This window comes from Brassica napus, chromosome A5, assembly GCF_020379485.1.
Source record: "Brassica napus cultivar Da-Ae chromosome A5, Da-Ae, whole genome shotgun sequence".
Classification (NCBI taxonomy): domain Eukaryota; kingdom Viridiplantae; phylum Streptophyta; class Magnoliopsida; order Brassicales; family Brassicaceae; genus Brassica; species Brassica napus.
Genome location: NC_063438.1, coordinates 4,335,167 through 4,361,933, shown reverse-complemented (window position 1 = coordinate 4,361,933; position 26,767 = coordinate 4,335,167). Strand labels below are relative to the sequence as shown.

The following is a 26,767-nucleotide window of genomic DNA, read 5'->3' as shown; positions in this document are numbered from 1 at the left end:
TATATTTATACACATGTAACAGTTTGTTTTATGTCAAGTTAATGTAACCTATTCTACTATCAACTTTCACAATTATTATTTGCACACTTTATATACAGTAAGCATGCATGTTACCTAGTAAGCATCTCCAACCAACACCACTTCATATTTTACTCCAAAACTGATAAAATGAAGTGGAAAATGGAATAATGAACAAAAAATAAAAAGATTACTCCATTTATAGAGTAATGATTTTATTTTTTGTTTATCACTCCATTTTTTCCATTTTGAAGTAAAATATGGAGTGTGGTTAAAAATGATATTACTAAGTACACTCATGGAAACAAAATAAAATACTGAAATACAAGACACAATAGGAATATGGTGAAGTTAAATTTCAGAAGGAAGAAATTTGATAAAAGAAAATAAAAGAAACACAATAATTAGTTGAATGAAAGGGAATTGTCTTTCCTATTTGTTTTATTTTTAAAAGCAGGCATTAGTAAGTTATGGTATTCCTTTCAATTATAATATAAAATCTCATGTGATAACAAATTAGTAATAAGGGGGAATAACAAATTTCTCCATTTATAATGATGATATAAACACTAAAAGGTTCTTGAATGATTAAAATATTCTTAGAACCGTGAGGCCTGGTTAATGGCCTGTTGACTCGAGATGCCATCGACGATAATTATACTTCCGTACATAATTTGCTTCTTGAAAAGTATATTAAACAACAGATTATCGAATTGAGACATAACCTCAAATCAATTCAAGAAATTAAAAAGAAAAACAAATACACAAATGAAATGATAAACCTTTAAATTATAATTATTGATTTCTTCTTAATTTAAGCTAACTGAAAAAATGGAATCAGATTGGGAACATAGGCACAATGGCTAAACTGATTATCAGAAAATCCTAATTGAATCTTCTTGAGGGTGCACTGCACGGATTCTATGCCATCAAAACCGTTCTAAAATCAAAATTTAATTCAAAAGTTTAAACAAAACTCGAATTCCAGCTTAATTAGTCATGTCCAATTACCAAATCTAATTGTATTAGATTAAGTTCTATTTTTGGATATCAAATATATAAAAACTGAAAAAACCTAAATTTAGACTAAAACGAATCTGAAACTCATATGTACATTGACCGTGAAAAAGGTGTGGTTAAAAATAATAATTGATAATTGGAAAACAAGGTAAGCCGAATTCGAAGCCTTTGGACCCGTTTCTGTTCCATTCTTTCTTCTCTGCCTCATTTAAGCTTCTCCTTCCATTGTTTCTTTCTTCTCCTTCAAAATATAATCTTTTGGTTTGCAGAAACGTACCAAAAAATGGCTGACGGTGAAGACATTCAACCTCTTGTTTGCGACAATGGAACTGGAATGGTTAAGGTACGTTCATTTTCAGTCATTAGATAATGTTTATTGGTCCTATTCATAATGTTTCATCTTGTTTCTATATTGAATAAGGCTGGTTTTGCTGGGGATGATGCACCTCGAGCTGTGTTTCCCAGCATTGTTGGTCGTCCACGTCACACCGGCGTGATGGTTGGTATGGGACAAAAGGATGCTTACGTTGGAGATGAAGCTCAATCCAAACGTGGTATTCTAACTCTCAAGTACCCTATTGAGCACGGCATTGTCAACAACTGGGACGACATGGAGAAGATCTGGCATCACACTTTCTACAACGAGCTCCGTGTTGCTCCCGAAGAGCATCCCGTTCTCCTCACCGAAGCACCTCTCAACCCTAAAGCTAACCGTGAGAAGATGACCCAAATCATGTTTGAGACATTCAATGCCCCGGCCATGTACGTGGCTATTCAGGCTGTGCTCTCCCTTTACGCCAGTGGTCGTACAACCGGTCAGTGACAAACTTTTTTTTGCCTCCTTGTCCGAGCATATACAAATGAAATATTGACTTATAAACACCAAAATAAAATACTATTTTTTATAATCATAGGTTCCTAAATTTCAAGAGTGTTCAATCCTGTAAAATCGAACTAAATCAAAATAGAAAAAATGGTTTGGATTTAGTAATACCGAATAAATCGAATAAAAGTTATTTTAAGAATATATAGATATGGTTTGGTATATAAAAGATCAAACCGAAAAACCAACAAATCCGAATAATTAAAAATATTAGTATACTTATAAACGTATTAAAAAATATTGTATTAAGGGTATGACTGGTTTTCCCGCTACCACCCGCAAACGCAGCTTTTGCGGTTGGTAGCGGTTGCTGGCGTTTTGCAACAATCGCTCAAACCGCTCTAAACCGCTCCAAATCGCTCCAAATCGCTCTGAACCTCATAAATTCAAAAGCTGGTTCCAGCTAGCGTTTGCGGTTGCGGGCGTTTGCGGGAGGATAAAAAAATTATTTTTTTTCCAAAACAATATAAATACAAAAATAAAAAAATTCAATAAAAAAATTAAACTGAAATTATAAAAATGCTAAAATATATCAATTAAATTTTAATTAATATTATAAAACTTTAAAATAAAAATATTTTCTATATTTTTAAAAAATTTAAACTATAACTTTCTAAATATAAATTTTATATTTATTATAATATTATTATTTTTGATATTTTTATAATTGTATAAAATGTAAATATTGTTAATTTATTATTTAACTGCTGCTGCATTTGGTAGTTAACCAGTCATAAGTATCCCGCAAACGCACAAATTTCTAACCGCATAACCAGTCGTACAAATCTCTTAAAACCGCTAGAAACCGCAACCACCCGCATCCGCAAACTCCCGCAACCGCAACCGCAACCGCTGCGGTTAAACCAGTCAGGCCCTAAAAAGTATTGTATTTCTTGGAACTCTTACTAAATTGTTTATAGCCACGAAAATCTTAGAACCTGTTTTATACTTAAATCCTTTTACGTAAAGCCTTTCTTGGATTATTTTGGTATATGTGTAGGTATCGTGCTTGACTCTGGAGATGGTGTGAGCCACACGGTTCCTATCTACGAGGGCTATGCACTTCCACATGCCATCCTACGTCTTGATCTTGCGGGTCGTGACCTTACGGACGCGTTTATGAAGATCCTAACCGAGCGTGGCTACTCTTTCACCACCACAGCAGAGCGTGAAATTGTCAGAGACATAAAGGAGAAGCTCTGCTACATTGCTCTTGACTACGAGCAGGAGCTAGAGACATCCAACACAAACTCGTCTGTTGAGAAGAACTACGAGATGCCTGATGGACAAGTGATCACCATCGGTGCTGAGCGGTTCCGTTGCCCTGAGGTTCTTTACCAGCCGTCTATGATTGGTATGGAGAATCCAGGTATCCATGAAACAACCTATAACTCCATAATGAAGTGTGATGTCGACATCAGAAAGGACTTGTATGGTAACATCGTCCTCAGTGGTGGAACAACAATGTTCCCTGGAATTGCTGATAGAATGAGTAAGGAGATCACTGCTTTGGCTCCAAGCAGCATGAAGATCAAAGTTGTTGCACCTCCTGAGAGGAAATACTCTGTCTGGATTGGAGGGTCCATCTTGGCTTCACTCAGTACCTTCCAGCAGGTACGCAACAGTCTCATCCGTCTCTTGTTATCATGCAGCTTGACTAAAACAAGTTAACCATGAACTTTTTGTTTTAACTTGTGCAGATGTGGATTGCAAAGGCTGAGTATGATGAGTCAGGCCCATCTATTGTTCACAGGAAGTGCTTCTAAGTATGAACTTCATCATGTTTCAGACAAGAAGCGAGTTACTCTTTGTTTTTCTGTTCTTTTATTTTCATCTTATTGAGTTCAACTGTCTTTTGAGTTAATAATGATTTTTTGTTTTTTGGAACAAAAGAAGAGAGCTAATAATGATTAATGACACATCTTTCTCTTTATAAATTATAACAGCAATGTGTTTCATGTGCTCTATATATGTTTTATATTTTCTACACTTTTATCAATTAAAGTTGTGAACTATGGAAAGTTTTTCATGCCTACATTCAACACCAAGCTTGAGAAAAAACATTGGAGATACCAAATGATTAAAGAAGAGAAACCAACACATACATTAAAAGCTGAGTTAAGGAACCCAAAAGTCTGATTAACATTGGAGACACCAAATGATGAAAATAAAAACAAAAAGCTTACATTACATTACACAACAAAGAGGAGAAGAGATCATAGTAGGTGTTTGGTGGTTTGGTTCATGTGTCAAGGCCGGTCTAATAGTCTCTGCCTGCAGCCCATGTGTTGTTCAAGAAACTTGGTGAGCCTGATATGCTTAGAGGTCCACTGATCAGCTAGTTTCTGATCCTTGGCCTCAGCATCTCTCCTCAACCCAACAAGCTGTTCCCTATACTCTCCTTCAATCTTCTCCATTGCCATCTTCTGCTCTTCCCTCAGAGCCTTCATCTTCGCCTCAATCTCCTCTGTCTTCTCCCTTTGTCTACTTGTCTTCTCTGACTCTAGCTGCAGCTCTAATCTCCTTAGCCTCCAAGCCGCCTCCTTCTTATGCTCCGCCCAAGCTCTGTGCCCTTCCTCCACCTCTCTACAACACTCCACTAGCTCTGACATGAACACACTCTCATTACTACCGCTACAAGACGGTATCATACTCCCTAACACTAGACCTCCCGGACTAGCCTCAGGCTGCTGCTGCTGCAGCCATGGGATAGGCTGCTGTTGAGGAGGTGTTGCAGCCACTGAAGGCGATAGAGTAAGAGTCACCGAGGGAGGTCTTGCAACAACATTGCTCCCGTTGTTAGAAGTAGCTAACCAAGGAGGGATCACATGATTATTATTATTATTATTATTATTATTATTATTATTAGGAGGAGCTTGTTGAAACCCTCCGTTTGAACTAGCCATCACCGCAGAAGGAACAGAGGACCTCTCTTTCACAAGCTTCTCAGCGAAACTCTCGAGGATCCGATCGTACTTACTCTCGTCAATAGGCTCGACTCTCTTGTTACTCTCTTTCTCTTCTCTCTGCTGCTTCTCCTTGAACACTTCCCACCACTTCCCTAGCCGCTTCGCCGTCCTCCCCGGAACCTCCGCGGCGATCTTCTTCCACTTGTTGCCGTGTTTCTCCTGCAAACGGATCACGAGCCTCTGCTCTTCCTCGGTTAAAGACCCTTTCTTGATCCCTGGCTTGAGATAGTTCTTCCACCGTTCGAGACAAGACTTTGCGTCGCGGTTCAGAGGCTTGTTCATACGCTCAGAGACGAGATGCCATTCTCTCGGACCGAACTGTCTCACGTAGGCACGTAACAATGCATCTTCTTCACCACTCCAACGTTGCCTCTCCTTCATCTCGAGACATCACCACTCCTTCCCATCTCAACACCATTCCTTCTTCATCTGCGTCCAAAATTCTCCAGAAAAATTAAATCTTTCTCCAAAAAGACCCAAAAACAGAGCAACCAAAACAGAGTCTTTTAAAAAAAACAGAGCAACCAAAAACAGAGTCTTTTAAAAAAACAGAGCAGCCAAAAACAGAGCAACCAATCTAGAATCTTTTAAAAACAGAGAGATCTGAGACTTGAAACACCCAATTCAACTTCAAGAATCATCAAAGAGAATGACAAAAAGCAAGACTTTTGCAAATGATCTCTTATCATAACACTATACAGGGGAGTTAATGCTGACCTCAAAACACTAATTAGCATACACAATTAAAGATAAGAGAGAGAGAGAGAGTGTGTGTGTGTGAAGGAAGAGATATTAAATTCAAGAAATGCTCACCAAATAATATTGCAAAGAGCAACTTCTTCCATCACATATAGGTGTGTTATTATTATATCTAACTTCGTCGGCGTGATGGAAGAGAAACTCAAAGAGGAGACCAAAGAGAGAGGCTTTAAAAACCAGGCAACGTACGTGATTAGACTACAGAGACGGCAAATAAATAAAAAAAGGATTAAAAGGAGAAAGAAAATTGAGAAAAGGGTTTTAGCGACTGCGACACTGGCTTCTTTCCTTTTTTACGCACAAGTGGGGAAGAAAAATCTTTCTGACAGTGGCGCGTGGAGGTAAAAGTTTAAATTCCACTAAATATGAAATTTTTTTTTTGGTATGAATATGATTTTTATTTTATTTTACATTTTGATCTTTATTTTATTTTCTACTCACATTATCTCAAATTCTTTTCTGATTACATTATGTAAAAATTTTAAATTTATGATTATAGGTTATTAAGTAGTTGGTAAAAAGAACAATAAAAGGTGAATTTGCTAAAAATGTATTATGCTTTTAAAAAAATTAGTTAGTTTCTCTTTTAATATTTAGGCGTGTGACATTGTTTATAAAACACTCAAAAAAATTTGATGTTGTATTTGCAATTCTATTCCTTCACTTGAGAGCTCATTTCACTCAAAAATAATTTACATTTTAATCCCGGATATATTTTGTTCATATTTGTTCCTGTCAATTTATTAATTAGTGGACTGACACTTTACTGAATTAGAGTGTTCCAACAATGATGCAGACATGTTCCCTGTATAAGCACATCTATCGACTATTTCTTAGGTCAAATTTATTTATTAGTAGATTATTATTTTATCAAATTTTTAAAAAGTTTGGTAAAAAAATAGATTAAAATTCAAATGTTATTTCTCACATAACTTTCTTTCATATGTTTACAATTTCTGAGTTTTTTTTGTGACGGTTACTACAAGTTTTTAGTTACGCAAAGTCATCAGAAGAAAAGCTTCATAAATTAAGATGGATTTTGTTAAGTCATGATGCTTAGAGCAATCCCAATAGGAAGCTCTCAACATAAAATTCTAAAAATACATGTCTTTGGATTGTAAGTAACTTTACATAAACAATAAATTAAAAGAACAATGGTGAGGGGAGAGAAGAAAAATGGTGAGGGGAGAGATCAAGAGACAGGGTGGGCAAAAAAACCGAACCGAACCGATCGAACCGAACCGACCGAACCAAAACCGATTCGAACCAAACCAAAGTCCATTTCAAATCTTTCAGTTGAGATTTTTCCAACCCGAACAGTTCAGTTCAGTTCGGTTTAAACCGAACCGAACCGATAAACCGAAGTGTTTTTATAGTTATTTAAATTTAAAATATTAGTAACATCAAGATATTAAAATCCTAAGATTAAGCCCACGTAATTTCCTTTTGCACAAAGGAAATCCTAATATAATTTGATTTTCATGACACTTCGTCTAACTTTTGTAATATTCGTCATCAAGCCCACATAATTTTCATGTTAATTTTTTTTCAATAGCATATATTTTTACATACTTAATTGATTATGTCCAACACGATTATTTCATGACAACCATACATTTATGTATTAAAACATGATTTCTTGTACAATAAATAAACTAAAAGAAATCCGATTAAACTGAACCGAACCGAAATACAAACCGAATCGAATACAAACCGAACCGAATATAAACCGAACCAAACATAACCGAACCGAAATCGAACCAAACCAAACTAACTATGGTTTACTTCAGCTGGAAAAATTCTAGAACCGAACCAACCAAACCGAACCGAACTCGAACCGAACCGATAAAATAACCGAAGTGCCCACCCCTAAAGAGACTATATATAAATTAGTTAACCTACTATGAAAAGGTTTAATGGTAAATTTTTTGAGAAGATGCAACTTTTCTATTATGAAAGGGTTTATGGTTGAACTTCTAAAAATACAATTCTTTGTAAAATGAAGTTATAAAATACAATTCTTTAAAAATTTGTGTTCTTCTCTTCTCAGTTTTATGAGAAGACACAACTTTTACAATGAAAATGCGCAATTTTTAAAATTAGTAATTGCAAAAAAACAATTATTAAGATATTGTAATTATTTTTAATATCACATTCACCATACGGTGACAACAAAATTCCACATGTTACTTAAGCAAATGCATTTTAATATGCTTTCATAACATTTGGTTGGTGATTTTTGAGAACAAAAAGTGCAGTAGCCGTCAAGAATCTAAAAATGCAATTCTTTATAAACTGAGAAGATGCAACTTTTCTATTATGAAACAACACAATTTTTAGGTTAGAACTTTTTTTCCACCATTTTATTATTAGTTGATTAGTAAAAATTATATTTTGAAAAATGCATGGCATATACTATTTATAGATTTAAAAATCTATTTGAATAGTCACAACCCTGCAATTTGAATAGTCGCATTCTTCTAATTTAAAAGTAATTATTTTTAAAAGATACTTATAAGAATAATCACAACTTTTCACTTTTTAAAAGATACTTATATGAATAGTCACAACTTTTAGATAATTTTTAGAAAAGATACAACTTTCCAACATTGAACTATTAGAAAATACACAATCTTTTACACATTTTTATAAAAAGACACAACCTTTCAACATAAGTGAATTCACAACCTTTGCAATTAATTGGGATTGCTATTATTAGTAGATAGATTAGAAATAGTTTAATACTTACAATAAATTTTTAGTATCTAAGATTCATAACAACAAATTCATAAGATTCACATCAAGTGTCATATTTTCACTATGGAAAAAATCCAGAATATTTTTTTAAAATATGCATATTTATTGTTTTTTTTTTGATCAAATTTATTGTTATTTCTTAAATTATAATTTTGTAGAGTTTGTTTTTGAGAAGGGGGTTATTTTTTTGAAAAAGGGCAGGGTTTATAAATTTTTAGGTTGGTTTTATGAATTCTTAGACTGCTGTAATTACTTACACTAGAGCCGGTGTCCGCGCTCCGCGCGGATTACATATTTAATTAAAGTATGTTAATATTTGTGTTAATAGATTCCTACACGTTTTCCTGGAATTAACACAATGGTGAAGAAGTACCGCATGTTTCTATAGAAAACAATCATCATCTAAAAATCTTCATCACAAAAATTTTTTTTTTACCAAAATGTTTAATTATTCTTATATGTGTCTTCTAGGAATGAATAACGAATCTGTTGATACAGTTGGGAGCAGGATTTTTTTATTAAGAACTAATTGTGGTTTCTTTCATAATTTGTATTTTTAAATAAAAAACATATTTTACTAATAATGTTTATATTTGTTTTATTGAGTTTTGTAACTATAAAATGAATAAAAATATCTTTATTTAGTACTTACATAAAATTATATAGAGATAAATTATTAATTTATGATTATGATGGGACTATATATTAATTTGGAACAAATATTAAGCAACTCAATTAGATTCTTGCAAACCGGGGGAAACGGAGTGGCCGGTCATGTCGTCTGTATTTTTACCTTTTCCCAAGTTTTCAAAACGTTTCGTAGCAATAAACAAAAATCAAAACGTAGCATTTCATTTACATATTTGGAATCTTATCAAATAAGATGTAACTTTTTTTTTGCGCTTCAAATTTAATAAGATGTAAATAGTCAAAAATATATAAAAAAATAAATATATATAAAACATAATTTGTATTTTATATTTGTTTTATTAAAGTTTTGGATTAAAGTATTAAATTAATATATCAATACTAATAATGATTTTGATTCAAAAATGTACTTGTAAATTCAAAATACCTCCCATAAACGGAGGATCTTTGGCGGTTAGTTTGACCATGGTATTGAGGAACAATAGATCCTTAAACAAAGAAAAGAATATTTAAATGTTAGGCAAAGTGAAATGGCTTGATAATAAAACATAGTGAAAAAGGTCCCAATGGATAAAATCAAACCATGAGATTAATTACAAACTAAAATCTTATAAAACCAAAAAAAAACTAAATATTTTATATTACCGATAGATGTGAACTACAATTGTAGTAGCTTAGCAGACGGGAACTATTATATTAAATCAATTTTTTTTGGCGGAGACCAATAGCTAAAGACGGAAGATTGTCGGTCTATGTTTAATTTTAACCAACTAAAATCTTATACGTTTGTTCGCAAAGATTATCAATATGAATCTATTATTAAAACAATTGAAAATAAACAGTGGAAGGTGAGCCAAACCCCACGTCTCCAACCGCATACGGACTTAACTATCCAACTCTTAAACATATCACTTACGCCAAGAAATTGACAAAATTGTGACTTTCAAATATTGACTTACACAAAATCTTGAACGGTTGGCGGTGGTGATTTTTTCAGAGTGAGAGGGGATGAATATATAGTCTTCATATTAGAGTTCTTGATCCTAATGGTAGAATATATGTTATTTAATTTTCAATGAAAGCAGTAGGCATTTTTGTCATGAAATATAACGATTTCTAAATTAAATTGTTCACCAGCTATAAGAATATTAAGTATGGGGCAAGTTAAAGTTGTAGAAATCGATTTTGATTTAGGATGGCAACGATGTGGTAGCTAGAAGCCTAATAATCAACAATCAATGCATGCATTGTTTTATTATGATGTAATGTAACTGAAGTTGAACCGAGTTGAACCGGGTTAAACCGTGACTCTTCACATATTTTAATGGTTGGTTTTTTTTTTTTAAACCCAATCCAGAATGACATGGCATAATGGTTGGTTCTGATTATTTTGCCCATGTGGCAAGGCTTAGGAAGCTAGGATTTAGCTCCTTTTATATAGTAGGATAATCCGATAGATAAGCTATGTGGCTTTGACTCTTCTAAGATTTGACAATGTGACCATACTGCTAGACTCAGGACCAAGGGATGGAACTTCGCATAAACCTGTTTTTGTGCAATGTCGTCTAAGTGAATGGTGTTAGGAAATGATGGTCATATATGAAAATTTAGGCGAATCTATTCAAAGAGAAGAAATTCACAGTCATCATCCTTAGTCAAAAATTCAGATTAAGTGTCGCATTTTCAAATTTAGTTCATAACTGATATATAACTTAGTTCATAACTGATATATAACTACTAAAAAGTTAACTTATTGTTTTAAATTTCATTAATTGATCATATATAAAAGCATACAAAATTAATTATATTGAGTAGTTTAGTATTTTATTTGTGACTAATGATTTAATTTAAGTTTTTTCAGTTAATTATTATTTATTATAACATAGTGTTTTATTAATCAACATTGTCAATAATATTACTTTAATATATTATATATAAAAGTTTTGATAACTTTAATCAGTTTTGATTAATATCAAAGGCAAAAATGCAAATATATATTTTTCTAAGGTTAGATTTAAAGTTTTGGAGAGAAACACCCTCAAACCTCAAATTTGAGGTTCTTCCAATCTTAAAAATAAAATTGATTATGGAGATAAGATTACTTTTGGAAATGCTTTTAGTTTCTCAAACTTTATCTAATGAACAAAAATAAATCAAAACTAAAAGTGCTAAACTTTTTTTTTGATCAACAAGTACTAAAGTTTTATAACTGTTTTTTTTTCTCTAAACTATATCGCTAAACTTAGTAGGTAGTTAAAATCTGTAAAGGGTTATAAGAGTTTTACAATCCTGGTAGTCTATATATCTGCTTCTTTTAAAAAGTGTTTGTGAAGTTAATAAAATGAAGATACTTCTCATCTAAGATTTTTCTGATTGATTATCTATATGGTTAACTGTAAATCAATTTTGTTATAATTACAAGTTTAAAACCCTTTTCACCTTTTTAACATTCTTTTACAAGTTTGATTTTGTTGATAAATAAACAAGATTTGACGTATGAGTAATTGTGGTTGAGTTGGACACGTTTTGAGAACGGTATCTTTTGGGAAAGCATATAAAGAGTAATGGTCCCTCTTCCACTCTCGCTTTCTCACTCCATAACCCTACCAAAAAATCCTCTGTTCCATCACATCTGACTACCACTACTCACTATTACTTGTTTTGGCTACCATGCACCAAAACCTCCAGCGTATATTAGAGTCTCCCAGCACTATAATCAGGCAGACATAACTTTCACGCTCTTATGATTGACGCTTGTCACTCTCTACCACCCCCAATATCCTAGCTTATACAAATTAGGCAACCGCATACATGTACACATCTTTTTGATGTAATACATGTGCACATCTTACATGGGACGTCGCTATGCTCTTACAATATTTTATTATAAAATTCATTATTGTAATAGTAATAGTAATACCAATAATGCATTGGACAGTTCAGAGTTGTAGTGTAAATAATAGTTGAAATGAGGAGTTTCGTGAGAGATGTAACAGAGACATATCATTATTAAGTCAATGCATCTTATCTAAACACACAATTATTTTTCTTTAAGAAGTTTGCAATGGGTTGCATTTTCTACTATTACATTTCTTCATTCAGACTAGTCGTTACAAGTTGTTTCCAAAAAAAATGAATGTTAACTACAAAATTGGCTGAGAGATTTTGTTTCGTTTTGTTTTGTAAAAGGTTACATCATTTGTTTTTGTTTCTGAGCTTGCTTAAGAAAATTGAAACACATAACTTAAAATTTTAAAACTATAAGGTCGGCCAGAGAATCAAACAAATCTACTACATTGGCTGTCTTCTTTTCTGATTTTAAGTTGCTTTGCGGTATCAGCCACTCTTGTAAGAAAAATAGAAAATAAATGATTCTCAAAAGAATGTACAATAAATAATGCGGTAGTTTGAGTTTAGTCAGATAAGAAAACAGCCATCATGAGAGTCTAGGGTGGGCCTTGGATGGGGCTATGTAAATCAGCTGGATCGAGGGTGAATTATCAATCAATTTTATACATACTTACATACAAAAGATGAATAAATAAAATTTCATTTAGCACACTCGATTACAATTGTAATCGGTTCATAGTTTTCTCATGTCTAAACATAACTTATGATCGTAATACGTGTTCATGCACAAATATACAAGATTAAACACAATATCCATACCCGGCACGAACTTTTTGGTACCACAACATAATCCAAATATGGGCAAACATTTGTATTCGAGTCTATATTCTAAGAAATTGTTTTAATATTTCTTTTCATGCATTCTTTAATTTATTTGTGTACACGTCTTATAGTATCTTTTCTTCTTCGTGCAGTGTTCACGATTGCTGATAACAACTTGTTAATATTAGAAAGTTTTTCACAAACGAACTAATCCGCAGCTATAGCTTATATCATTCAAAGTAGTAGTGATTGATAATTATATTTGAATTTCGACTGCTAGGCAATAACAGCACTAGCACATATTACTAAACTATGTAAATTGAAGTTCGAAAAGTTTAGAACGACTCTGCACTTGAATAGTCTCAAAAGCAATACATTAGTCATTACTTGATATTTCCCACCCCTAACATTTAATGATCCAAACATAACTTCAAAACTTTTAATTCTAGGGGAAACATCAATAAAAACAGTGTTATATAAATAGAATGTGAAACAGAGCAAAGACAGTAGTAAATAAAAAAGTTAATTCTGCTGCAATCAGAGAAAAAGTGGGTTATGAAACAGATAAATAATTGTGAGCGCAATGACATGACATATGAGTTGTCAAATTGAGGCAGATCCTTTCTCTGATCCTCCCTCTGCCACTTCTTGCCTTTTACCTCATGTGCTCCATCACTTCCGGCTTTTTTTGTCTGTTTTTTTTTTCTTTTCTCTTTTTACTATTTATGATACTTTTTCCATATGACAGTTAATATTTTCCATTTTGTATTCATTCCTTAGTTTCAGGGAAATGGGCTGAAAAACAAATTCTGTCCTTAGTGTTTAAATTTTATTTATTTACTACAGTTGAGCTAGTTTAATATTATAACTACTGTAAATTCTTAAGGTTGAATATGAATATCTCATGTACGAATTATCAACTTTTTACTATGTAAGGATTGTTGACAAAAAAAATACTATGTAAGGATTTGTGGGAACTGTTAAGAAAAATCATCGGAGATCTAATTTTATAATTGTTACATGTGTGGTAGATGTCATTCTCGTATCTGAATATTGATAGAAGATATGTACGGTCGGTGTGGATATCCAAACTATTAGATAGAGACGAATACGTAACCGATATTTTACCTTGTTATATTATGAAGTGGACTTAAGAATGATTCAAATAGTCTTGTGTGTTTGATATGATTACTGGAAGATTAAGAACATGGGAGGAAGACAAACCCATGTGATTAAATATTTTTGTCTAATTAAGGTTATAAGAAAAGTAGCGCCTAATGATTTTCGTAATTATTCGAAGCTTAGTTACATTTTAGATTAGAAGACTATTTCTCGCTGAACCAGAACCATTTCTTCCACATTTGAAACTTCTGACAATGTGATCCTCTATGAACTTATTGGCACTTCAACTTCACCATCACCGTCAAATCATATGGATAATTGATGATGCTGCCGTATGACACTTCTACGAGACAAGTTTGAACGTTCTATAACACGTGCGTCAATATCTATCCGTGGACCTATACGATGAGGCCAGCTCAATAATTGTAATTTCTTTGGATCTCCACAATCATTGGTTCTATTTCCCGTGTGCTAGGTTAATGTCATGTAAGTTTACTGAAAACATATGTCATAAAAACGTCTTCACACAGTCCTACGTGGTCGTAAAACATTCACTACAACATAAAATTAATATACGTAATTTCAGACTTCTTTCGGTTTTTACTGGACTTCTTGAGCTTCGCTGCTTGCGACCACTGGATCATCCTGATCATTCAACGAACAACAGGCGATGCTAATTTGCTAGTAAATGGTAAAAAAAAGAATAAAGTCAAAAGTAAAGCATAGTATCTTCCAAACCAGCACATGCACTAAATAAATCACAAGTACAAATACAACCAGTCTTCACTTTAAAATATGCAATCGCATGCATTGATTACATAACATCCCAGACTCAAATCCATCTCTTTTGGGCCAATAAACCTTTAAAATCGCAACCTTAATGAAAATTACAACTGATTTACTCAAAGCACGGGGTCACATAGTAGCCGTGGTTTCAAAAATTATAAATATTTCAGATTTTATAACACTATAAAAGAAACTTAGCCCAATGGTCCATTACATATTGGGTTGAGTGGATCACGGTCCATGCGACTCGAACATCGACTGTTTCCACCTCGTGTGTAACGTAAAAAACGAAAAGAAAAGAAATTCGCTTATTAGCAGAAAATGCCACCAACGAAACAATAAAAAGAAAAATAACCAAACAAAAACAAATCACTCGTAATCGCAAACATTAAAAGGGAAATAATTTCCCAAAGCCACCAGAATTTTCCCAAGAAAATTAAGAGAAAACCCAGGGCTGGAAAATGTCTGATGATCTCTCTTTTTCTTCTTCTGTCTCTCATACAAAAATTAAAAATAGCATGCAAGTATTATTGTAAATAAACTTCATCTTTTGGGTTCAGACTCGGAAGTTTTTGCCGGAGAAGGTCTGACCAAACTGCCACGAGGGAGGAGCAACGTTCCATGAGGTGGACGAACGGCGATCAGAGGCGGTGACTCTGAAAGAAAGAGCTTGGCCAATGAGGACAGCGTTGGACTGCCAGTTCTGTCCCCAGTTCCTACTCATCCTCACCCAATCCGTCTTCGATCCCTTCACGCTCACTCCATTAATATCTCCGGCACCAGCGACGTTGGTTACTAAAATGAGGTTGAAGTATCTGAAACCGTTAATAGTGAATCTTATCCCTCCTAGCTTCCGACAAGGTACCCTGATGAGGAACAGCCAGATTCAGACAAAATAATTAACAACAAAACAAGAGAAGAAAGAGAGAGATGGATCTCTAGATTACTGTGCACACATGTCCTGCTTGTTTTCCCGAAAAGATAACGAAAATAATATAAATAAATCTCACTTATAAATTTATAATAAATTAATATTTAATTTGTTTATAGCAAGAAAACAGAACTGAGAGTGATGTTCTCAGTTTCTGACGTCTGAAAACATAAGAGTTTTCCAGAAGTGACATAAGCCTAGAGGAAAAAAAACACATTATAAAAACACTGCTACATTTTTTTTTGGAACGCATCACGGCTACATATTTTTTTATTTTAACACGATTTTTCTGGTTTTATCAACATTATATGTTAAAGTTGTTCAAAAAAAAAAATCAACATTATATGTTACATTTCCCCGAGTTTTTAGTTTAATAATCAGGTTTTAAATCTCCATGTAGGATTATAGTATTACACTAAAATTGTGTAAATTTTAATCTTGGGTTGGAGAGATTTAGTTTAAAAATTACACTAAAATAATGTTTTGAAGTTGGATTGGAGATGAAAAAAATTTTAATGTTGAAATCACACTAAAATGGTAGGTGTAATCTTGACACTATAACAGTGTTTTGGATCTGAGATGCTCTTACAATAAACACACAATTTATCTTCTAACCATCTTCCTATCACGATTTTTTTTTTGTCAATCCTAACACGATTTACATGCAGTAATTGTTGTATAGTTTGTGCATTATATTATTTTTATTTGTTTATCTAAATTCTATCGAGTCCCCAACAATTATGGAAGCCGACAAAACCCTAACAGTACGGACAAGAACAGAAGAGAGATACCTGCGATAGGAGACGGGGACAATGCCGGCTCGGTACAGACCAATCTTGAGGAACATCGGCATGGCGAGATCGAAGTGCTCTCGCGGCGGATTGCACCATCCTCCGTCGTCACTAGGCTGAGCGAAATTCGGTGGACAAAAGTTCGTCGCCGTCACGAGAATCGAGGGATTCCCGGGGACACACCATCTCGGGTCGTCAGTACACTTAAGCTCGAAGCAAGCGCCACAGCTGAAACCGTTGTTGAACAGGGCAGTGCTCAGAGCCGCCGTGTTCACACCGTATCCTTGGCTGTATAAGTTCCCGTACCCACACGCACCGCCTTTTATAACACCACGCCAAACACAAAAACAGAGAACAGAAAAATAAAAGTTAGAAATCATTTTTATGGTTTATGTACATATTTAACGAAAATGATAATGGTGGGTTTAGTAAGGTTTGAATAATATTATTGAAAAAAGTAAATAATACCCATGGTGCCGGAAGCGTCACTGCCCCCGTAGAAGGTGGCGTGTGCGTTCTGCCACGGTCCACCGGTATAAACGCCAGGAATTTTGGCGTTTGTAACGGTTAACATTAAGGAAGCCGTAACGGCTAACCACATGAAGCGGATTCCAAACGCAGTCGCCGCCATTGGGATGATAAGAGAGAGAAGGAGAGGGAGTTGTGTATTGGATATGGCTGAGAGAAAGCGGGAAGGTCTAATGGTATTTATTGGGAGTGATGCTGGTGGGATCTTTTTATCTTACAATAAGTTTTGGGTAAATTTTCTGTAGTTTTCAAGATTTACAGGATCGGAAAGTAAATGCTGCCCTATCTCGCTGGTTTTATGGGCCGTCCCATCGAAACCAAACCGAGCTACCGTTACTAAACCAAACCAAGCGGTGATCAATTATCTTTGTAACAGATATAATCCAACCAAAATTAAATATAATAAACTGGGACTCAAGACCAAATTCATATTTTTATTGTACCAGATTTAAACCAGAATTAGAAAATCTGGTTGCATATATAGTTTAAACCAAAAACGTCGAAATATCGAGCAAATTAAACCAACAATGAATGCCCAACACAGTCACGTAAAATTTTCTCGCTTTGTTACAGTTACAGAGCATATATGGCTTATGTTTTTATTCGCCATTATCTACGCATGCACGCATGTTTTTAGTTTGTTTAATGAGTCGCACCGCAGGTTAATATACGTGAATGGATTTTCCTGTATATGTATTATTTTGTGAACACATATTATAAATGAGCCAAACGAATCGAGCATCACATTAAGAGCATGTGGGTAGAAGAGGTCGACATGATAATATATTAGGTTTGCAGCAAATATATATTGTTTATTATTTTCCTTTCTGAACAATAATAAAGTATTAAATTTATGAGATAGGGCCGCAAAGATTGAATGCCATGCTTCTTGAATTATCGTGTTACATGAGCATGTGGGATTGTCTATTATATATAACTGTTACAAACTTATATTTGCCCATGTGAGCTGTAAGTTTAAGTCTCTAGATAGATGATTTTAGAGCAGCTCTGTGTTACTCTTTACAATAATTGAGGTCACTAGTTTCCATTTGAACTTCCATTTTCCATGTGGGATCGAGTACGCTCCAAAAATAGTACACCTTTTGTTTTTTCAGGACTACGACGTGATATGCTGAAATGGAAAGTAAAAAAAAAAGGTTTACGTATATAAATTTGGAAGGCTATATGCCAAAAGACATTTACCTATAGAAATTGTAAGAGCAAACGCATTATTAGATCAGCTAGTAACTCTAGATAATAAGTGGACAGAAATTTTTTAAATCTTTCAATCCTAATCTAATTTTTAAGTTCCAACTCAAAAGCTACAAATAACTATACTCTTAAAACCATGATTCGTCAGGATCTATTTAATTCTTGATTTTTGAATTTTAGAAATTTTAGGCTGAAACTCATAATCTTTGTAAGTTATAATTTATGAATTATAACAGATTGATAAAAACCATCTCTTCGCATCTGATGAAATTCGAACAAGACACATTTATCTTAAGGAGAAAGACTTTACCATTAAAACTAGAAAGCCTAGGTAATATATTTAGCTTTCGAGAAGTTTATAAAAAAAAGGAGAAAGTCTATAAATATATATATATATATATATATCGAATTATAGTTAATACATTATAACACTAAATATGATATAGATAAAGAAAATTTGAATTAGGGCAAAATTTATATAAATAAATCGGTAAATATTTTTGTCGTTTAAAGTTAAAATTAAAAGCGACTAGGACCTTGATTGGTAGAGCAGTAGCAGTATACTGCAGGAGCTGTATGGTTTCACTAAAATGTTTAATAAGATGATTGGTATATCAGTATGAATATGCTATTTAAAATTATTATAAAAATTAGTATATAACATATAATATATTTATTTTTAATAAATATATTTCTAATATATATATATAAATTTATTAACATATAAAATTAAAAAGATAAATAATTAATTTATTTTATTAATAATCTAAAAATTATGTTTATATCGAAAACTATTATTTTAAAATAATTTTTATAATTAAAATATCTACTTTTAAAAATAATTTTCACATTTAAAATAAATTAAATTATATAAATTAAATTATATAAATTAAATTATATAAACTAAATTATATTTAAATGTGAAATACAATTTAAAAAAAAATATTTTTAATGTAAATTAATTTTAGAAATCAAAACTTTATTTTCTGGATATAAAAATAATTTTATGATATTATTAAATAAAATAAATGAATTAATTATATATATTTTTTTAATTTTATAAATTATAAATACAAATGCTCTTGTAAAAACTTCATATGAGAGCATTGACTAGAAAACATTTGAAAAACATTAATATTTAGTAAATTTTCTCTAATTGTTTTTCTAACAATTGTTGATTGAATAACGTAAAACATAATGCTAATGCTAATGTTCTATCAATCAAGGTCTAGGAGATAATATTTTTCGTCGTTTTATCGCCACCCGAATTCATATTGCATGTGTTATTCGATACACAAAAATAACGATCCAAATATCCAATAAAAACCCGAGTTCACAAAAATGAAAGACATGGAAACACAAAGACCTTTCATTTCAAGGCATCCGCTACTGTAAAATAAGAATAAAAGCGACCTTCTCTTTTGTCACACTTTTAACGATAGGCCGAATAATTGACTTAACTTTACTGACACCATCGAGAACTCAAAAGATTCGAATCTTGTTTAACGCAAGTTGTAGTTGGCTAATCTCTTGGTGTCTTGATTGCTCGAAAGAGTGCTGAATCATTTAAAACTATCTCTACCCTAGTGATATAAATATCAATCCAATCTTGTAGTTATTGGAGATCATATGCAATCAATGTAGGAGAAGTTTGTTTGGGTTTATTGCTAAGATGTAATGCTTAAACTATCTACCACTAGTTGATATATCGGGCCTTTCACGTGAACATGTTGAAATCGTATCATAAAGACGAAAAAAACTCTAGCATTATGAAGACATCGCTGCATGCATAAGGTCCACACGTTCTACCACAATGATTTTGTGATCGATCAAGATAACCAGAGTCCAAGGCTTGACCTTGTAGTAACATAAAAGGACCATCTAGTTCAGATGATATCTGTTACTATTCAGCTTGGAATCTAAGCTAGTTGTGGTCCCCCATTACTATTTGGGAGTTTTGATGATCTCTAAATATATTCAAAGGCTTTTGATGTTATCTCGGGCAAGACCCCTTCAGATATAGAATAAGCCGGTTCAGTCACACAAAGAACTCACTCCTCTTAGTGTCTAATCATACGACTCTACTAGAAGAATAAAGATAAAAGAAACACTAAACGAACGAAAGATCAGAACCGAGTAGTTACTTGAGCGAAAAGCGCCTTAAAATCCGTTGTTGGAGTGCCTGTTCCTTCAGGCTTTGAGGCCAGATCAAGTGCTTTGAACTTGGCCTCCTCAAGCTGCAACGCCTGAAGACAGACTTCTGCAACATCAGCTCTTGCAATTGTTCTTGTTTCAGTCTCAAGAAGCTCGTCATCTTTTCCGACAAGTAACTCTCGAATGCCACCTTCCTTGTCCTGCAAACCACCCGCCCTGATTTCACAAGCAGCATTGTAGTATGAGAATCCGCCATAGCAACCTGAATCATAAGCCTAGCTTCAAAAAAGTACCTGATGATGGTGTATGGAATACCGGAATCAGTTCAAGTACTGCTCTGCTTTCCTCTTCCAAACCTATGAATTTTCAGAATGATGCTTAAGGATTATGAAACATTTTGTGAAACTCATTTTCTCTGTTAAAGAAAGCAAAGAAAGAAGAGAGAGAGAGAGATCACCAGAATGTTGGCATTGCCAATACTATTCAAGGGGTGGTTAATGTTCGTTCCTCCCATCGACCCGACCAAAACAATCTGCTTAACTCCTGCTGCCTTAGCTGGTTTAAGAAAGACAAGATCATCATCAACTCTTTGACTAAAAACACTCAAAACAGAAAACTCGAAAGAGATGAATACAAACCAGCATCTATCTGATTCTTCTGACCAATCCAATCAACCTGAAAAAAAAAAGATATAAGGAATAAAACTATTGTAAAAAAGCTGCGAATTAAACTCAATAACACTCTAAAAAAGATAGAGAGAAAACTCGATCAAAGTAAACATCCGTTCTAGATTAACTTACAAACACTTAAACCCGTATTTATCTACTTAAAAACCGATAATCAAACTCAAGAATACTAAAAAAACTAGAGAAAAAAACTCATTGAATCAAACACGCCTCATAATATTTTTTTATAAGTAACGGAAATGATTAATTTACAAATTCTTAAACCCATATTTATACACTTTAAAAAACAATATTTCTTTTATGTCCTAGGAGGTTTTTATAAACCAAAATATAATACTCTACCACATGAATTTCTTATTGATGCACCGAGATTTAACTGTTAGTAATAACAAAAGCTAAGTATAATGTAGTCACCTGTTCAGGATAAGCTCCTTCGTCAAAGTAAAACTCAGGTCTCCCTCCTTTGCTAGGATCAAAACCAGGTTTCATCTGCGGCACAGCGCTCGTAAGAATGACCAAAGCATCGATCCCTTGAACAGCAGGAGCGATGGCTGAAGGATCTCTGATGTCTCCGATGAACACCTCATCCTCTCCACCGATCTTCTCCTTGCTCTCTTTCGTCCTCACTAAACCTCTCGCCACAAACTCATCCGACCTCTCTTTCAACTTCTTGTACACAATTTGCCCTGCCATGTTGTCAACACAAACTCATCAAACCACTGAACAGTCTGAGAGATAGAGATCAGAGAGAGAGAACCTGTTCTTCCACCGGCACCGGTAACGAGGACGGTGAGAGGTTCAGTTGTTGCGGCGGAGGAAACAATGTCGGATACTCTTCTGAGCTTTCCGTTAGACTTTCTCCGATGATCCGAAACAAGCGAGCGAAGCTGGAGAGAAGGCGAAGAATACGGGATGGAGGAGCGAGGAACTGAGACAAACGGTGAGTCTACTACAGCTCTGGATTTGTAACTGTTGGAAGGAAGTAGTGGACGGAAGAATGTCGTCGTCGCCGCCATTTGAGTGGAGTTTGGTTGACGGTGACGAGAGAGTGAGTGAGAGACACACCTTATCGTTTCTCTGATTCTCGCCACGTCAACTTTTAGCTTTTGAATTAATATTTTTCTATTCCCATGCATGCTTGAAATGGGCTTGATTTTAACATGGGCCACGGACAATCTATTAAAAAGTGCGATTTCGTGTATTAATATATAGCCCGATGGTATTTATTTTGCCAAAAATATAATAAAAAATTATTAAAACGATTGAAACTGAATTCACCATTACTATATGAAGGTCGTGATTACTCCATGCTAATTGATCCATCTTTGTATGCAATGTGTTATGTTTGATAAAAAAATATTAAACATTCTTTACAACACTGAAATTCATAAATATGAAAGGAGAAAACATGTCATTATATTTGTATAGACACTGCCTTCACCGAAATAGTACTATATAAATTGTATTTTTTTTTTTGTCAACTAGTACTATATAAATTGTAAACACTAAAGTCTGATATGTTTTCATACATTCTATGGTTTATTATAGAGCATTTCTAATGGTGCATCAAAATGAGGAAAAACATCAAAAAATGAGGGAAACTCATCTTCAATGGTACATCATTTTGAGGAAAAAAATGAATATATGAACAGTATTCCATCAAATTTGAGGAAACACTATTCACAACCTCATTTTGATGTCAAGCTTTTTTTATTTACATAATGATCATTTATTTTATGATAATCTTTATTTTATGCATAAACAAAACATTAACACTAAACATAACTTTTATAACTTTATACCCAATATGTATATACTGATTAAACTTCTTAAAATATAATTACCAATAATTAATTATTAAAATATAATTTATAATTTATAATTTTATAAATTATACTATATAATTTTAAAAATAAAATAGAAAACAATACCATTGAGATACATAACTAATACAAAGTTAAAAAAAAACACAACAAACTTAATACAACATTTAACAACTCTAAACATAAGACAAACTTAAGCATTTATTGATCATTCGTGGAAAAAAATATAGTAATAGTACTGTCTAAGTAAAATTCTACTATTACTTTGTATGTTGTTATGTACTTTTATTAATGTAATAAATATTTGCTTTTTACAAGTTGAAGTTTGGTTTGTATAATTTAAAAATAAGTGAGAATAATCTAAAATCTTATAAAATAAAGGTGTTCATTGCAATATATAAAAAGTTGAAAAATGCATATAATAAAATTTGAGGAAGAAAATGAGAGGAACCATTGGAGCAAATCACAAACTCATTTTGAATTTACTTCATTTTGAGGGAAAAAATGAGGTAAACTATTGGAGATGGTCTAACGGGACACTGAATTTCAAATGCAGGAGTGTGTTCGAGACTGCTTCAGTGCTTCATATATTTCTTCCTCTCGTTAAATCATCCTTGGCTTAAATATATATATATCTTTCTTTTCCTATATCCATTTGCATAACATCTCATTTAGATTTTCTTATTTAATATTTATTTATTTATTAATTAACTGATCTTAATAACATAAGAGGAAGATGCTATTTACAAAACAAAAGGCAGAAATTATTACAAAAGAGAAACTATAACAATAATTCTCTGCCGGAACCTTCCAAATAAGGAAATGCGTGTTGATTACGCTATAACCGGAGTTTCAACGGCAAGCTTGCCGGAGTACCTAACTGTTTCAGGCTTAGCCTCAGATTCCCAGAGCTCAGGCAAAGCCTCTTTCAGGTTATGAATGTTCTCAACCGCATAATCTGCACACTTCACTCTCTGCGAAGTCCCCACCTATTCATTGTTCAATTAACCCATTAATCTCGACCGTTCACTCTCCATGATTGAATTATTTAGAGGAATAAACGTTTAATTAACTCACTAGAACGGTACTTAGACCGACGCGTTTACCGGCTTGAATGTTTCGAACACTGTCTTCGAAGAACAACTACAAGACAAAAAACCCGGTTAATGTCCAAGTAAACAAACGGGTCTCTACAGGATCCAAAGCTTGACACTCACGGTTCTTTTAGGGTCAATGTTGGCGATTTCAATAGCCTTTACTATCGCGGTTTCAGACGGTTTGCAGACAATTGGTGTTTTAGGCAAACCAGAAAGTGGATGTTCATGGTCAGACGATAAATATGTGATGATGTCGAAGATCTCATCGTTGTCATGAATTTGTTCGCGGTTAGTAGAGTTCAATGATTCAAAGCAAACTATTCCTTCGAAACAGTCTTCTAACCCTAGCCTCTCTAGGGCTCTAGCTGCGTGTAACTTATCAGCGTTCGTGAATATCTGCAAAATTGTGACAGATTCATATAATCTATACGTGTAACTTTTGTAGGTATGATTAGATGTAGAAGAAACATTACGATCTTGCGAAGAGGCAGGCTAAGTAAAATAGTTCTTAAAATGGGATCTGGCTTGATGTTATCATAAGGTAGCCTCCCGTGCGCGTAACTGCTCAAAAAAGTATGATAAATTTTAGAATCAATATATGATTTGTTATATTATTGATAGAGCTTATGTGTGTATATATATATATATATACACCTGTGATACTCGTCATAGTCGAAGTCATAACCTATGGCCTGAAAATGATTATGTTGAAACATGATTAAGAATCAACCTATGGGATAATTAAAGTGGTTTAATTGAAGTAAAAGAGAGAAGCAAGGTTTACTCTGAGACCGGCCATGGTAGTTCCATAATTCTTGTAAAGTGAATTAGACAACTCTAAGATCTTACTCTTGTCGATTCCAAGTTTCTCCACCATGTAATCTACCAAAAAAGTCAATCCCAAAGCCTCAATACTCGTATGACTTGTGGCACAAGAAATTTATATGGAAAGAAGAAAGTCACCTTTGATGTTTTGTCCACATTCTCTAGCGATCCCAGAGCTCAATGGATAAAGGGTATCATCAAGATCTGCAAAATTCACACAAAATATTACACATTTTCGAGAAAAGAAAAACAGAGTAATTTTCTTGAGGAAAAAAACAAAAACAGAGGAATTTGCGTCTTACCAAATAAAAGAGTATCATATTTGGGGTACTCAATCTCCATTTTAAGTTGATGAGTCGCTGATTTTACTCACTCCTCGAGAACCTTTATAACAGAGAATCTTAATTCATTGACCTCATGCTTATTCAAGAAGGGGAGGAAAAAGAGATTCAGACAAAAATGATGGGAGTAAAACAGCCAAAGTATTCAAGTTTAACTCTCAATGGGTCTGGGGATTATGTTTTGATTGACTGGTTTCAGTTTCACACTAATTAAATCAAAACATGATTGGAACGTTTAAATAAAGCAAACGAATGAAAGAATAATATATTTCATTTTTGTAAAATTAATACTATATTTCATGAGAAGTTAAAAACGTTAGGAAACAAAATGATATATGTTTTGACTCAGGAAAATAAAGAAAGAGAAATAATCAAAACGTAACGAAATAGTAAAACTAAAACTAAAGTTGGTCTAATATAAATAGTGGCGTGGTTGGGAACTTTTATGTATATTAATTAACAAAGGCTAGTCACAATGTAGTTCTATCATCTGGACGATGAAGAGAAATAGAAACAATAATTACTCTTGAATAAATGCATATAACCTGTTGTTTCATAAAATGTAGAAAAAAACGTATCAAAGGAAAGGGAAGAAGCATATATATTATCGGACCTGATGCAAGAGAGACACAGCTAATGAAAACGCAGATGTCAAATGGTGAGAGCCAAACAAGGCAGTTAGGCAGAAGAAAGGGAAGGAGAAAGATTAGAGGCAACATGCTTTATATAGAGGAGAAAGCCAAACGCAGTTTTCGACTTTTTCACGTCCATAACATGTTACGTGCTTCCCATTTCTTATTTTTCTTTTAAGTTACAGAATGCTTCTCATTTTTGTATTTCTCATAATTTCTGTAATATAAACTACTAATTTTATATATACAGTTACGTAACGTGTTCAATTTGAAACGAAATTTTCTTTGCTTCAACCGAAACTAGACGATACCTTTTACAAAAATTAGCTTATCATCTATTTTTCAACTATAATATACATACTTTATCTAATAAAGTATGTAATATGCAAAAGTTACAGTTCAAGCCGAACACTGAACACAAATACCTACCTTTAAATTATCGGTTCGTCACTGGCTCGATGCCATCATAAATTATTCTCAGAAATGTATTTATGAAATTTATATCCTAAATGTTTACTTCGTATAAGTATATATTTAAAAGAATAGTTGGAGAGAGTAACAACAGAATTACAAATTTTAAAAGGCAATAAATACTTTAGTTTACGATATTTTTAATGAAATTTTAAATTTATTGATCACCGTAAAAGAATATATGTACAACACCTAAAGCTTTTATAGTTTAAAGAATAGAAACAGAGCCCAAATTTTTTTAAAATGATATGTGCTTCAAACCATCTTCTTATCAGACCCCGTAGGTTTTGGCTTCAAAATATATCCAGTGGAGGAGAAACGGTTCCTGACCGTTTTGTCCACCAGTTTAGCAATATGATCGACCGGCCTTGATGAGTTAGTGTGCTTCATGTCATTCGGCTTGCGCCATATATAATAGATGGTAACCTGCAGCACAAGGCACAGTAGTATGAATGTCAGTCTGTCAAAAGATCCCGTCAGGAGGCACACCAGAGTTATATCCCAGTCGGGATTAGGTTCTTGTCCAATCAGGTTCCCAACCACCTTAATGCAGAGCGTAAAAGTCTTGAGATAGCAAAAAATAAGTGATCTCTTGTCTCGTTCACCACAAAAGAGACTTAGTTTACGATCTTGCTTCTTGCG

At 33.4% G+C, this 26,767-nt stretch overlaps 4 protein-coding genes and 1 pseudogene across 5 annotated transcripts; 1 reads left to right on the top strand and 4 right to left on the bottom strand.

Annotated features, from left to right (window-relative positions):
• The first annotated feature begins 1,173 nt into the window (after positions 1-1,173).
• Positions 1,174-3,858, top strand: LOC111198965 (actin-1-like). The gene is made up of 4 exons (XM_048780550.1): positions 1,174-1,381; positions 1,460-1,853; positions 2,922-3,535; positions 3,622-3,858. The coding sequence occupies exons 1-4, from the start codon at positions 1,322-1,324 to the stop codon at positions 3,685-3,687; spliced, it is 1,134 nt and encodes a 377-aa protein (XP_048636507.1). The 5' UTR covers positions 1,174-1,321; the 3' UTR covers positions 3,688-3,858.
• Positions 3,859-4,001: 143 nt separating this feature from the next.
• LOC125575025 (transcription factor AS1-like) lies at positions 4,002-5,885 on the bottom strand. Of its 2 annotated transcripts, none has more exons than XM_048780551.1 (2): positions 5,704-5,885; positions 4,002-5,319 (listed from the first exon to the last, which is right to left on the bottom strand). In XM_048780551.1, the coding sequence occupies exon 2, from the start codon at positions 5,269-5,271 to the stop codon at positions 4,171-4,173; it is 1,101 nt and encodes a 366-aa protein (XP_048636508.1). In that variant the 5' UTR covers positions 5,272-5,319; positions 5,704-5,885; the 3' UTR covers positions 4,002-4,170. The 2 variants fall into 2 exon arrangements, with proteins under 2 accessions (XP_048636508.1, XP_048636509.1); XM_048780552.1 differs by having other exon boundaries at positions 5,608-5,838.
• A 9,044-nt stretch (positions 5,886-14,929) lies between these two features.
• On the bottom strand, positions 14,930-17,077 carry LOC106451048 (expansin-A3). The gene is made up of 3 exons (XM_022719240.2): positions 16,825-17,077; positions 16,357-16,675; positions 14,930-15,500 (listed from the first exon to the last, which is right to left on the bottom strand). The coding sequence occupies exons 1-3, from the start codon at positions 16,985-16,987 to the stop codon at positions 15,191-15,193; spliced, it is 792 nt and encodes a 263-aa protein (XP_022574961.2). The 5' UTR covers positions 16,988-17,077; the 3' UTR covers positions 14,930-15,190.
• A 2,993-nt stretch (positions 17,078-20,070) lies between these two features.
• LOC106451049 lies at positions 20,071-22,031 on the bottom strand (annotated as a pseudogene).
• A 1,449-nt stretch (positions 22,032-23,480) lies between these two features.
• On the bottom strand, positions 23,481-25,859 carry LOC106454687 (uncharacterized protein C24B11.05). The gene is made up of 9 exons (XM_013896798.3): positions 25,636-25,859; positions 24,984-25,065; positions 24,820-24,885; positions 24,641-24,738; positions 24,511-24,548; positions 24,330-24,417; positions 23,977-24,252; positions 23,837-23,902; positions 23,481-23,748 (listed from the first exon to the last, which is right to left on the bottom strand). Exons 2-9 carry the CDS (start codon positions 25,021-25,023, stop codon positions 23,593-23,595), a joined length of 828 nt encoding a protein of 275 aa, XP_013752252.2. The 5' UTR covers positions 25,024-25,065; positions 25,636-25,859; the 3' UTR covers positions 23,481-23,592.
• Between the last annotated feature and the right edge of the window lie 908 nt (positions 25,860-26,767).

Coding starts and splice junctions, on each gene's coding strand:
- LOC111198965 (XM_048780550.1), top strand. CDS start 1,322: ATGGCTGACGGTGAAGACATTCAACCTCTTGTTTGCGACAATGGAACT. Junction 1,382..1,459: donor ATGGAACTGGAATGGTTAAG/GTACGTTCATTT, acceptor ATATTGAATAAG/GCTGGTTTTGCTGGGGATGA. Junction 1,854..2,921: donor CGCCAGTGGTCGTACAACCG/GTCAGTGACAAA, acceptor GTATATGTGTAG/GTATCGTGCTTGACTCTGGA.
- LOC125575025 (XM_048780551.1), bottom strand. CDS start 5,271: ATGAAGGAGAGGCAACGTTGGAGTGGTGAAGAAGATGCATTGTTACGT.
- LOC106451048 (XM_022719240.2), bottom strand. CDS start 16,987: ATGGCGGCGACTGCGTTTGGAATCCGCTTCATGTGGTTAGCCGTTACG. Junction 16,676..16,824: donor TGACGCTTCCGGCACCATGG/GTATTATTTACT, acceptor GTGTTATAAAAG/GCGGTGCGTGTGGGTACGGG. Junction 15,501..16,356: donor GTCCCCGTCTCCTATCGCAG/GTATCTCTCTTC, acceptor GTTCCTCATCAG/GGTACCTTGTCGGAAGCTAG.
- LOC106454687 (XM_013896798.3), bottom strand. CDS start 25,023: ATGGAGATTGAGTACCCCAAATATGATACTCTTTTATTTG. Junction 24,549..24,640: donor CTACCATGGCCGGTCTCAGA/GTAAACCTTGCT, acceptor AATCATTTTCAG/GCCATAGGTTATGACTTCGA. Junction 24,418..24,510: donor GACTATGACGAGTATCACAG/GTGTATATATAT, acceptor TTTTTTGAGCAG/TTACGCGCACGGGAGGCTAC.